The sequence below is a fragment of the Diorhabda carinulata genome, chromosome 2 (assembly GCF_026250575.1).
Source record: "Diorhabda carinulata isolate Delta chromosome 2, icDioCari1.1, whole genome shotgun sequence".
Taxonomy (NCBI): Eukaryota; Metazoa; Arthropoda; class Insecta; order Coleoptera; family Chrysomelidae; genus Diorhabda; species Diorhabda carinulata.
The window spans coordinates 4,786,068-4,799,028 of NC_079461.1; the positions used below are offsets into that span (position 1 = coordinate 4,786,068).

Consider the following 12,961-nt stretch of genomic DNA (forward strand, 5'->3'; position numbering starts at 1 on the left):
AGACATGTTAGATCCTTGTGTAAAACAAGATGATAGTTTTGGAGGAAGGCCGATTGAATATTTGGTAAAAATTGAAAGGATTTTGAAGAAAGAAGATCTGGCCATCGCCTCACCAACATGACAACGATTCCAAGCACTTCTCGAGCTGTGCAAAGATTATTTGGAAAAATTTTAAAGGATTAATTAAACAGAGAAATCACATCTTCGAAATATTCTTAAAAACTATAGTGCGGGCAAAAACTTTTGATCGGTAGTACACATTTATTTGATCCAAGTATATTCGATAAAACAAACTGGGCTATGGGAGTATGACGTACATTATAATTTATTAGAGGCTTTTTAACATTAAAGTAAAACTCTTTGAGCAGGAAATTTGATTAGATTAATAAAAAGTATGAATGGGCGTACGGTAAATCTGTAGGCGTACCTTATTCTCTTATTTCTGAAATATAATTTATTTAATAGAATCATTTGAGTTTATTCCTGTAGGCAAAGAATAATATGACGTACCAAAAGTAAAATATTTCCATGAGTGAAACTTGAATTATGATATGTAACAGTGAGGTTTAAAATTTGATTTCATGGTAGGTAGGTTTTTGATAATAGGGAATTAACAAAATAACAATGAGATTCAAACGAATGTTGTTTAGTGAATAGAAACAGATCTGGACGGTACAGGAAGTCAAAGATGGTAAAGAAAACCACGATCCGGATAAACACACAATTTTGTTGAATGTTGAATGCCTGTCGGACTCAATCATATGAATAAAATAACATTTCTTTGATCATTTGGTACTTTTAAAACATTTATTTTTTGATTATATTCCAATTGAGTTTTGTTTTATTTAAATTCATGTAACTCACCATGTAGGAATCCCGTAGTAGTAAAGGAAGCATTGAAAAAAATACAAATAGAGCAACATGAGAAATATTAATAAAATCCTAATCAAATTTTGTTTCAAAATCAATTTTCGATATCTTATTTTTAATCACACCATTCACTTAGATAGAAAAGTTACAGTTTTTCAGAAAATTAATAAAATCGCGAAATGGCGCTAGTTCGGCCCTGCTGTTTTTTTTAATACCAAGCGTATCTGTCAAGTGACACTCAATAATTACGAGAATTCGAGACATCTATAAAGTTTCAATTGGCATATAAGAATCGTCTGGAAATGTCAATGGTTGAATTAATATTCGAAAATTCTAACAAGTTTCAATTGACTTTCAAAAAGCTTTAGAAATGTCAGTGCTTCAATTAAAAGATATAGAAACATCTAAATAGTTTCAATTCCCATACAAGAATCTTATAGAAACGTCATTGGTTGAATTAACAGAATTGAAAACGTCTGTAGTTTAAATTGACATTCAAAAAGCTCTAGAAATGCCAGTGCTTCAATCAAAAAAATCGTCTGGATATGTCAATGATTGAATTAAGAGAATTAGAAACGTCTGTAGTTTCAATTGAGATTCAAAAAGCTCTAGAAATGCCAGTGCTTCAATTAAAAGGTATAGAAACATCTAAATAGTTTCAATTCCCATACAAGAATCTTTAGGAAGTGTCATTGGTTGAATTGATAGAATTGAAAACGTCTGTAGTTTCAATTGACATTCAAAAAGCTCTAAAAATGCCAGTGCTTCAATTAAAAGATATAGAAACATCTAAATAGTTTCAATTCACATACAAGAATCTTTAGGAAGTGTCATTGGTTGAATTGATAGAATTGAAAACGTCTGTAGTTTCAATTGACATTCAAAAAGCTCTAAAAATGCCAGTGCTTCAATTAAAAGATATAGAAATATCTAAATAGTTTCAATTCCCATACAAGAATCTTTAGGAAGTGTCATTGGTTGAATTGATAGAATTGAAAACGTCTGTAGTTTCAATTGACATTCAAAAAGCTCTAAAAATGCCAGTGCTTCAATTAAAAGATATAGAAACATCTAAATAGTTTCAATTCACATACAAGAATCTTTAGGAAGTGTCATTGGTTGAATTGATAGAATTGAAAACGTCTGTAGTTTCAATTGACATTCAAAAAGCTCTAAAAATGCCAGTGCTTCAATTAAAAGATATAGAAACATCTAAATAGTTTCAATTCACATACAAGAATCTTTAGGAAGTGTCATTGGTTGAATTGATAGAATTGAAAACGTCTGTAGTTTCAATTGACATTCAAAAAGCTCTAAAAATGCCAGTGATTCAATTAAAAGATATAGAAACATCTAAATAGTTTCAATTCCCATACAAGAATCTTTAGGAAGTGTCATTGGTTGAATTGATAGAATTGAAAACGTCTGTAGTTTCAATTGACATTCAAAAAGCTCTAAAAATGCCAGTGCTTCAATTAAAAGATATAGAAACATCTAAATAGTTTCAATTCCCATACAAGAATCTTTAGGAAGTGTCATTGGTTGAATTAACAGAATTGAAAACGTCTGTAGTTTAAATTGACATTCAAAAAGCTCTAGAAATGCCAGTGCTTCAATCAAAAAAATCGTCTGGATATGTCAATGATTGAATTAAGAGAATTAGAAACGTCTGTAGTTTCAATTGAGATTCAAAAAGCTCTAGAAATGCCAGTGCTTCAATTAAAAGATATAGAAACATCTAAATAGTTTCAATTCACATACAAGAATCTTTAGGAAGTGTCATTGGTTGAATTGATAGAATTGAAAACGTCTGTAGTTTCAATTGACATTCAAAAAGCTCTAAAAATGCCAGTGATTCAATTAAAAGATATAGAAACATCTAAATAGTTTCAATTCCCATACAAGAATCTTTAGGAAGTGTCATTGGTTGAATTGATAGAATTGAAAACGTCTGTAGTTTCAATTGACATTCAAAAAGCTCTAAAAATGCCAGTGCTTCAATTAAAAGATATAGAAACATCTAAATAGTTTCAATTCCCATACAAGAATCTTTAGGAAGTGTCATTGGTTGAATTGATAGAATTGAAAACGTCTGTAGTTTCAATTGACATTCAAAAAGCTCTAAAAATGCCAGTGCTTCAATTAAAAGATATAGAAATATCTAAATAGTTTCAATTCCCATACAAGAATCTTTAGGAAGTGTCATTGGTTGAATTGATAGAATTGAAAACGTCTGTAGTTTCAATTGACATTCAAAAAGCTCTAAAAATGCCAGTGCTTCAATTAAAAGATATAGAAACATCTAAATAGTTTCAATTCCCATACAAGAATCTTTAGGAAGTGTCATTGGTTGAATTGATAGAATTGAAAACGTCTGTAGTTTCAATTGACATTCAAAAAGCTCTAAAAATGCCAGTGCTTCAATTAAAAGATATAGAAATATCTAAATAGTTTCAATTCCCATACAAGAATCTTTAGGAAGTGTCATTGGTTGAATTGATAGAATTGAAAACGTCTGTAGTTTCAATTGACATTCAAAAAGCTCTAAAAATGCCAGTGCTTCAATTAAAAGATATAGAAACATCTAAATAGTTTCAATTCACATACAAGAAACTTTTAGGAAATGTCTTTGGTTGAATGAAGACAATTGGATAATTCTAACGGGTTTCATTTGAATATAAATAGTGTTTATATGAAAATATTATTCTAGTAGTAAATATCAATTTTATGAATAGAAATATCGTGTGAAAAAAAATATAAGAAATCCACTTACCGTCCAGCAGATCCTCGATAGCAGTCTTGACTCCTTTGTCGAAAGCGCGTGCGTCAGCAGCCGCTTGAAATGTCAAACCGTATTTTTTGTCGCCGGTTTTCCAGTGGTGAAAAGTTGGCATCACCTTATTGTATTCGAAATCCTTCTTTATGGTGCAACTCAGTACGATCTGAAATAAAACAATGGAAACTATACCTAAACTATCATAGAAGACGGAACCTCTATTCACATTCTTTCGAAGGAACTTCAGAGCATTTCACAGAAAGAAAAGGGGGCACTACTATAGATTCTTAGGGTCGTAGTGTATATAACAATCAATCACAGCATATTTATTGTTCGAAATGTGATTCAGACGAAACAAGTGATAATTTGATATAGTTTAAGTTATCATTTGTGACGACCCTCGTAAAAGACCTATCATTACTATTAATGTAATTTACTTAAGAAATAAATAAAAAAAATTTTTCAATGTCATGTATGTCTTAGTCGAGTAAAACTTGAAATTGTGAATGATTCAGCTTAAAACAGGCAGGCCCACAACCTTCAAATAAATTGTATTACAAAACAATCAATTTGATGATCATTCGTTTTCATATAATAATTCAATCGATTATTCGTAATAATAACGTTTATATTAAATAATAGAATAAAAATATTCACTTCAAAATGAAATCTATATAAATTGACATGGTTTTCAAAACGTCGAGACTGCAACCAAAATTTTTTTCAACAAACGATTCACCGAATCAATAACGGATCCAATGAGGTTATTTTCCCCCTTACGGAGCCTCTGGACATTGCCTTTGGTGGCGGCCGGTGCAAGAGAGAGCTCATTTTTATGCGCGCTAGTCTTAAGGTCGAAGATGGTTAGGTTAGGTTAAGTACAACAAACAAAGTTCGATAACTACTCAAATTTACTACTTATACATCATCAAAAGAATATATGCAAAAATATATACAAAACGGAAAACTAAATCGCGCGGGCCGAATCTCTAAGAGTAGAGTAGCTCCGCTGAAATGTAGGCGTTCAAAAACTGCTCAATTCGTTGTTACGATACAGAATGAACTACTCCTCGATTCAAAGCGACTCGCCTGGGTTCTTGTAAGTGTGTTGGTTTTTCATAAAACGTGTACCAGGTATATCGGAAAGAATTAAGTTAATTTCATGATATTAGGACATTGAGAAGATTATAAAAGAAAGGATGGAAGAATTATTGTTTTATTAAGAAAGTTATTCGGGGAAATGTGTCCTTTGTCAAGTATTTTTAAATGCGAGGACCCATGGCGTGGTCGCAACATTTTTAAGGGCTCAATCCACGGCGGTCGTAAACGTGCGTAGTAGTCAATGTTTCCTACATCAGGTGTCGAATAATACCTACTGGAAACCTGGTGAAATTCCAAGCCCACGGACCATGACAAATCCTCATCTTCTGCCTCCAAAGGTTCAAATGCCGCAACATCAATGGTGTGGAGAAAAAAAGGCCAAGTCTGTCGAGACGGGTCAGAGCTTAATAGCCTCGGATCCTAAGGTTACCTCTACTTCCAATCCTCCTCTACCCAGAGCTTCCAGCCCGGAAGTCCAAGTGAAGCCTGTTAAGAGGCCAAGAATCCCTGGTTCTGCGCCCTTCCAACAACTAGTTGGCTCCAAAAGTCTTAAAACTGTACCCGCAATGGGGCCTACAAATATTTGACGTTACTAAGAAACCGATTTTGACATTTTAATTCATTTTCGATGCAATCAACTAATGACACAAGAAATGGCACGAATAGAAGCAGTAATTAGTCAAATTGACGTTTTGAAAATTTCGTTTGATGCTACCCTGGTGAGCCTGGAAAGTATAATTGTACGAATTTATGAAATTATTGTATCGTCATCGTTCCTCAATAGGCAAAAAAAATTTCAAATTAATCCGCCATTGCCACATGGTGGAAAATCGAGTTAAAATATTCTGTCTAATAATACAAGTGAATAATCATCAGATACGTTTTGATTTAGAAATCTGGCAACGTCACCTGAAACGAATCACCTAGAAAGCAATTACCAAAAACTTGTTTCGCCCATGCTGGTAGAACGAAAACACATTTACTAACAATCTCTATATCTTATCTACGAAAACCGGTTGATAGCATTTTGAAACTTTCAGTCGTTTCAGTGGTCTCGTCGTGAACAATTCGATTTTGTTTTTAGTTAAAAAATTGGTCGTATATTAATTTATAAATTAAAAAAAAAAAAAAAAAAAAAACAAAAACAACAAAATGGTTCCTAAATTATTTGCCTCAAATGTAAGTCCCGCCGTAAGATCTACTCTCATGACTATCAAGGCTTTGGGAATAGATGTGGAAATCATTCCCGTGAATATGTCCATTGGGGAACACTTGAGACCAGATTATTTAAAGATGAATCCCATGCACACGGTTCCTACTTTAAAAGACGATGAATGTGTCATATACGACAGTCACGCTATAAATATTTATTTGGTATGTACAATATTTAATATGCAAAAAATTTTATACTGTAAATAACATGTTTTGTTTTTTTTTTTACGTAAATTGTTGAAATTGATATCGATATTTTATTATTTCATTATACAGCTTGTCTTATGACGATTTTCGTGAGAATTTTGATTGATGTATAATTAAGTATTTTATTCATTTGAAAACAAAACAAACAATTCGTATAATTTTAATAAAAATCTTATATATCATTAGATCGGATATATACAGCTTGTCCTTTGATCAAATACGTATCTGCACATTGAATAAATGTCAGCACTATTTTTGAAAAAAATTACTAAGTTTTAAAAAAATTGAAATTTTATCATTCGAATTGTTTTTTTTTATATAAATTGGTGAAATTGATATCGATATTTCACTTTGTCAATATACAGTTTGTCTCATGTCGATTAGAAAACCTTCTAATATACAGTATGTCTTCTAATAAACAATTTGTATAATTTTAATAAAAATCTAATATATTATTAAATTTTACAAAACTTTTAATAGTTTTTTTCACTTTTATCTATTTTTATGATATATAATATACAGCTTGTCCTTTGATCAAATACGTATCAGCACATTGAAAAAATGTCAGCACTATTTTTGAAAAAAATTACTAAGTTTTAAAAAAATTGAAATTTTATCATTCGAATTGTTTTTTTTTATATAAATTGGTGAAATTGATATCGATATTTCACTTTGTCAATATACAGTTTGTCTCATGTCGATTAGAATATACAGTATGTCTTCTAATAAACAATTTGTATAATTTTAATAAAAATCTAATATATTATTAAATTTTACAAAACTTTTAATAGTTTTTTTCACTTTTATTTATTTTTATTTTATATAATATACAGCTTGTCTTTTGATCTAATACATTTCGGCACATTTTTGAAAAAAAAAAACTAATTGTAAAAAATTTCGTTTTTTTTATAAGAATTGTTGAAATTAATATCAATATTTCATTATTTCGATATACAGCTTATCCCATATCAATTTTTATAAAAATTTTGATTAATGTTCAATTTTTGTATTCATTTGTATAATTTTAAAGAAAATCTGATATAATATTAGAATTGATAAAATTTTGTATATTTTCTTTTACGTTTCTTTATTTTTATAAATGCTTGAAAAATAGCTTGTTTCTCTGGATACGAACAACATTTTTCAAAAATCGTAGTGTCAATGTTTTATTATAAAAATGGCTAAGTTTTCAACGAGATTTGAATAGTATACTGCATGTCCTCAATTATCAATAGACATCATAATCTAAGTATGTATTGTTCAATTATTAATTTCGTCAATAAAATACTGTTTTATACAGGGCAGATGTAAGTTAATTTGGAGAATCTACGGATACTTTAGGCAATTTAGAATCAAAGAACAGCCTCTTGGATTTCCTTAGAACAAATTTCCAATTTCCATTGACACTTTGATATACTATTTTGAATTTATAAATTCTTATTTCATTCTCTCTAGAAAGCTCCATGTTTAAAACAGTTTCAACGGGCTGAAACCTTATTCCTTTCAATATATATCTTCCACTTTAGGTAAATGATGTAAAACGCACGACAATGAGATGCTAGAAAACTTTTGAAAAACAAGGCGAAGTAGAAGAGGCTAGAATCATCTAGAACGTCTTTTCGGTCAACTTAACGAAACGGGCACGTGAAAATATTAACGATCGTAATCTTCCATCAACGAATTTCAAATTTCAGATACGGTTTTTAAAATTTTTAAAACGATTAAATGCTATATTCTGATGCGAATGCCGGATACAGCTATACCGATTTGTTTACTACGTTTATAGCACAAGGTTTCAAGACGACAGCAATTGTTGGTGTTTAGCCCAAGCGCACTTTCTATACATAAGTTATTCGATGTTTTATTTATTTATAGATCGAAAAATACCAACAAAACACAGATTTATATCCTAGGGATGCGGCTAAAAGAGCAATAGTACATCAAAGATTGTTCCTGGAAGCGGGAATAATTTTCCCCAGAAACGCTGACATAGTTCGTTCTATATTGAAAGAAGGCGCCAAAACGGTCAACAAAGAAAAAGCCGCCAAAGTAATTGAAGGTTAGTACCAATGTTTGTGTTGTCACTTTATTTTTTGTCAGGGTTACAATTTATTTCTTTCCTTTTTATTGTGTCTACAACAATCTATGATGACTATTAAATATTAAAAAAATGATTCAACATTTTTATCAGTAGACGTAGAAAAAAACTACTTGACGACGAGTGCCGCTTTTATTTTCCAATTTCAAACTAATCGAAAAGTGGATTTCACCTTTGGAAACCGAAACTTTACGGTATAAGATCCAGCGAATGGAGTGATGCTGAGTTTGGTCAGACAGAAACGATTCAGATGGTGGATAAACCACGATTTGTCTTTCTTTGGGTAGTTACTTATCTTTAGATCTAAAACAATCTCTCCATGATGTGTATCGCTTTTATTTCTCAATTTCAAACTATTCGAAAAGTGGATTTCACCTTTGGAAACCGAAACTTTACGGTATAAGATCCAGCGAATGGAGTTATGCCGAGTTTGGTCAGAAAGAAACGATTCAGATGGTGGATAAACCACGATTTGTCTTTCTTCGGGTGGTTAGTTATCTTTAGATCTAATACAAACTCTCCATGATGGTATCGCTTTTATTTTCCAATTTCAAACTATTCGAAAAGTGGATTTCACCTTTGGAAACCGAAACTTTACGGTATATGATCCAGCGAATGGAGGGATGCTGAGTTTGGTCAGAAAGAAACGATTCAGATGGTGGATAAACCACGATTTGTCTTTCTTCGGGTAGTTAGTTATCTTTAGATCTAAAACAAACTCTCCATGATGTGTATCGCTTTTATTTTCCAATTTCAAACTATTCAAAAGTGGATTTCACCTTTGGAAACCGAAACTTCGAGGTATAAGATCCAGCGAATGGAGGGATGCTGAGTTTGGTCAGACAGAAACGATTCAGATGGTGGATAAACCACGATTTGTCTTTCTTCGGGTGGTTAGTTATCTTTAGATCTAATACAAACTCTCCATGATGGTATCGCTTTTATTTTCCAATTTCAAACTATTCGAAAAGTGGATTTCACCTTTGGAAACCGAAACTTTACGGTATAAGATCCAGCGAATAGAGTGATGCTGAGTTTGGTCAGAAAGAAACGATTCAGATGGTGGATAAACCACGATTTGTCTTTCTTCGGGTAGTTAGTTATCTTTAGATCTAAAACAAACTCTCCATGATGTGTATCGCTTTTATTTTCCAATTTCAAACTAATCGAAAAGTGGATTTCACCTTTGGAAACAGAAACTTCACGGTATATGATCCAGCGAATGGAGGGATGCTGAGTTTGGTCAGAAAGAAACGATTCAGATGGTGGATAAACCACGATTTGTCTTTCTTCGGGTGGTTAGTTATCTTTAGATCTAATACAAACTCTCCATGATGGTATCGCTTTTATTTTCCAATTTCAAACTATTCGAAAAGTGGATTTCACCTTTGGAAACAGAAACTTCGAGGTATAAGATCCAGCGAATGGAGGGATGCTGAGTTTGGTCAGAAAGAAACGATTCAGATGGTGGATAAACCACGATTTGTCTTTCTTCGGGTAGTTAGTTATCTTTAGATCTAAAACAAACTCTCCATGATGTGTATCGCTTTTATTTTCCAATTTCAAACTAATCGAAAAGTGGATTTCACCTTTGGAAACAGAAACTTCACGGTATATGATCCAGCGAATGGAGGGATGCAGAGCTTGGTTGGAGAGATGGATAGTAATGCTGCCCTTTAGAAACTTAGTGAAGGTATTGAGTCTCATAAATATGGAAAAAGTAATCATATATTTAATTATTCAATAGCCGTACCTCGTATAACTAAATTATTACCTATCTTCTGTCGATATTGGTATTTGATAAAGTGTGATGAAAACACTTCATCTATACAATCAATTATTTCAAGTGATACCTAGAAGTTGTACACAAACTTGATTTTCAGTATCAACAAGCAGATTTTGAAATAATTATATAAATGTATTTATTACATAAGTTTAATATTACAAAATAATACTCAACGCGCGATCGTTGTATTCGATATGTCCCCCAGAACGTAGAGGTTTGTATAGTAGTTCTATTCTTAATTGAAAGAACTAAAAATATAGTAAAAAATAGGAATAACAAAGGATTCTGCCGTATTCAGCGGCGTTCCATTGTTAAAATATAACATCATTCAATAAGTCGTGTGACTGACACACAGATGGCGCTGCCATTGTCAAATCCATTTGACGTTTATGAAGTACCAACTGTCAAAAGACAATGTGTAAAATATCATGACATTTCAATTAGTCAGAAAAAAGTGATGCTACTTTTTGTTATTTTCAAAACAATGGATTCAAAAAAAATCATGTGTTGATCTAACGTTTTTTGGTCATGTTTACACGTAATAAATTAGATTATTGGGGTCGATATGTGACAATGGATGAAACATGGATACATCTCTTCACTCTGGAATCAAAACGATAATCATATGAGTGGACTGCAGCCGGTGAACCACGTTCGAAATGTACAAAGGCACACAATAGTCGGCTGGAAAGGTTATGGCTTCAGTATTTTGGGGTGCGCTTGGAATATTGTTCATCGATTATCTCCAAATGGAGAGAAAATCAATAGCTAATATTTTATAGAGTTTTTGGATCGTTTGAATGCGAAAATAAAGGAAAAACAGCCTCATATGTCGAAGAAAAAAACACTGTTTCACAGAGACAATTAACCGATTTACAAGAAGATGGTTACGATGGTTAAATTGAACGAATTACACTCCGAATTGCTTCCTCATTCACCGCATAGTCCAGATCTGGCCTCCAGTGACTATTGGCTATTCTCTGATCTCAAAAAAAAAACGCTCGCTGGTAAGAAATTCAACTCAATTCCTAAAACTGAACCCTATTTTGAGGAAAAAGACAAATCCTTCGACAAGCACTATGCCGAGAAGTTAGAGAATCGTTGGAATGATTGTACTGCTCTTGAAGGAGATTACATTGATGAATGAAATCGATTTTTGACAAAAAATATGTGTTTTTCTAAGTCACACGACTTTTTGATTGATGTGTTAACTAATTTGAAACTTTTGTTTGCAAACACATTTAGAAAAAATTCTCAATATCTTCTGAACGTTTCCAATGCGCGTGATTAGTTCTGAATATTTTCTGATCTGACCTACCTAAACTTTCTTATTTCGGTATTTATCTAAATATGACAAGTTTCTTATTTATATTAATCAATAGATTACCCTCAACATGAATTTTATTACATATCAAATTATTGTAATTATCGATGACCTTTTAATCTGTTTTCTAAATACTGAGATGTCTGTCCTATGTAAACAGCGTTACAATCATCGCAAGGCAAATATTAGGATAATGTATTATTTCGAAACTCTAAATTATTGAAAATGATGGACACAAACCACCGTAAGCAGCGAAATAACTCAACTGAGTGGTCGTTCGAGCTCTACTGTAATAAAATGGATCGAAGCAGCAAGTTGAAACTTGTATATAGCTTGTTGTGATTTGTCACTGACGCGTGCATGAAGATTTGTACGAACGATTGGTCAGTTATTGAAAATTTTCGAAAAATTTCGTACCACTCTTCTGTACTCACTGTCGTGGGGATGGGCAGCGAACCAGCTGAGTGTCGTGGACCTTTCACACAAAGTCGCACACTTTTAAGTGAAAGATTGAGACAGTTACGTGGCCAGATAAGGAAACTGAAGAAAAGTCGTTATTGGATGAGGAAGTGGATACTGAAAAGAAATTCACGGGCTCAACATTTCGTTGACCATGAACTAAGGATTAATCACCATGAAGATTTTAAAAACCTAATACGAATGTCTGAATAACAGTTTGATTATCTCCTGGAACGTGTATCGAAACACATTTTAAAATCAGACACCAACAAGCTTTGATCTCTAAAATAAAACTGCACGTTACGCTACGCTACTTAGCTACTGGAGACATTTTCAAAAGTTTGGAATATTTGTTTCGTGTACCAATTATAATAGTTAATTGATGGCTCAGACATCTTGTCTAGCAACTGTCGTATTCACCTGAAAATCAAACACGTTTGGTATGGAGCGCACATCGTTCACACGGATCGTCTTCAACGAATGCGTGAGCCACGCGCGCGTGCCACGTGGGAACGGGGCTTTATTGAGGACTGATGACGACCTGGTCTCTGTTTCATTCACCCTATTTCCTTCATTATTTGTTTTAGGTTACAATTTCTTGGAAACAATTTTGGAAACTTCGGAATATGCTGCAGGTGATAAGATGACAATAGCAGATTTCAGTCTGGTGGCTACGGTAACTTCGGCAAACGTTCTAGTACCGATAGCAGCAAATCGTTATCACAAAATTTCCGAATGGATAACGAAAATGGAACAATTACCTTATTATAAAGAAGCCAACGGTGAGGGATTGGAAATTTACTCTAATATGATGAAAAGTCGTCTCGCTTGAATTCATTTTTTTGTACTTTGTTTTTTGATATTAATTTTGTATTATTTTATTATTTATAATATAACATAACCTTTATTATTTCCTAAAAGTTAATAATATATTGGTGATTACGACATGTGGCACTGGTGATATAAAACGTTTTATTTTGATATTGTGTATATTTATTTATTATCGCCTTCAATATATACCCTTCTTTAATCCCTGCATCGCTCCAAGAAAATCTCCCATTTATTGAAATAGTGCAGCAAGTTTTTTTCTGGCAATTCCTTCAAGACACGCCCCGCTTTTTCTTTCCC

The 12,961-nt window shown here is 32.5% G+C and overlaps 2 protein-coding genes across 3 annotated transcripts in view; one reads left to right on the forward strand and one right to left on the reverse strand.

The window, feature by feature from the left end:
- LOC130890829 (sprouty-related, EVH1 domain-containing protein 1) overlaps positions 1-12,961 on the reverse strand; it is a 35,866-nt gene that overhangs the window by 8,839 nt on the left and 14,066 nt on the right. For both annotated transcript variants that reach the window (XM_057795185.1, XM_057795186.1), the window contains exon 3: positions 3,644-3,812. In XM_057795185.1, coding sequence (XP_057651168.1) covers positions 3,644-3,812 — 169 coding nt within the window. The remainder of the gene's footprint in view (positions 1-3,643; positions 3,813-12,961) is intronic.
- LOC130890831 (glutathione S-transferase 1-like) lies at positions 5,716-12,814 on the forward strand. Its single transcript, XM_057795188.1, has 3 exons — positions 5,716-6,121; positions 8,042-8,225; positions 12,421-12,814. The coding sequence occupies exons 1-3, from the start codon at positions 5,900-5,902 to the stop codon at positions 12,663-12,665; spliced, it is 651 nt and encodes a 216-aa protein (XP_057651171.1). The 5' UTR covers positions 5,716-5,899; the 3' UTR covers positions 12,666-12,814.

Bases quoted from the DNA above. Each gene is read 5' to 3' on its own strand.
- LOC130890831 (XM_057795188.1), top strand. From the start codon at position 5,900: ATGGTTCCTAAATTATTTGCCTCAAATGTAAGTCCCGCCGTAAGATCT. The intron at 6,122-8,041 runs GTATGTACAATA...ATTTATTTATAG, and splicing joins ACGCTATAAATATTTATTTG to ATCGAAAAATACCAACAAAA. The intron at 8,226-12,420 runs GTTAGTACCAAT...TATTTGTTTTAG, and splicing joins AGCCGCCAAAGTAATTGAAG to GTTACAATTTCTTGGAAACA.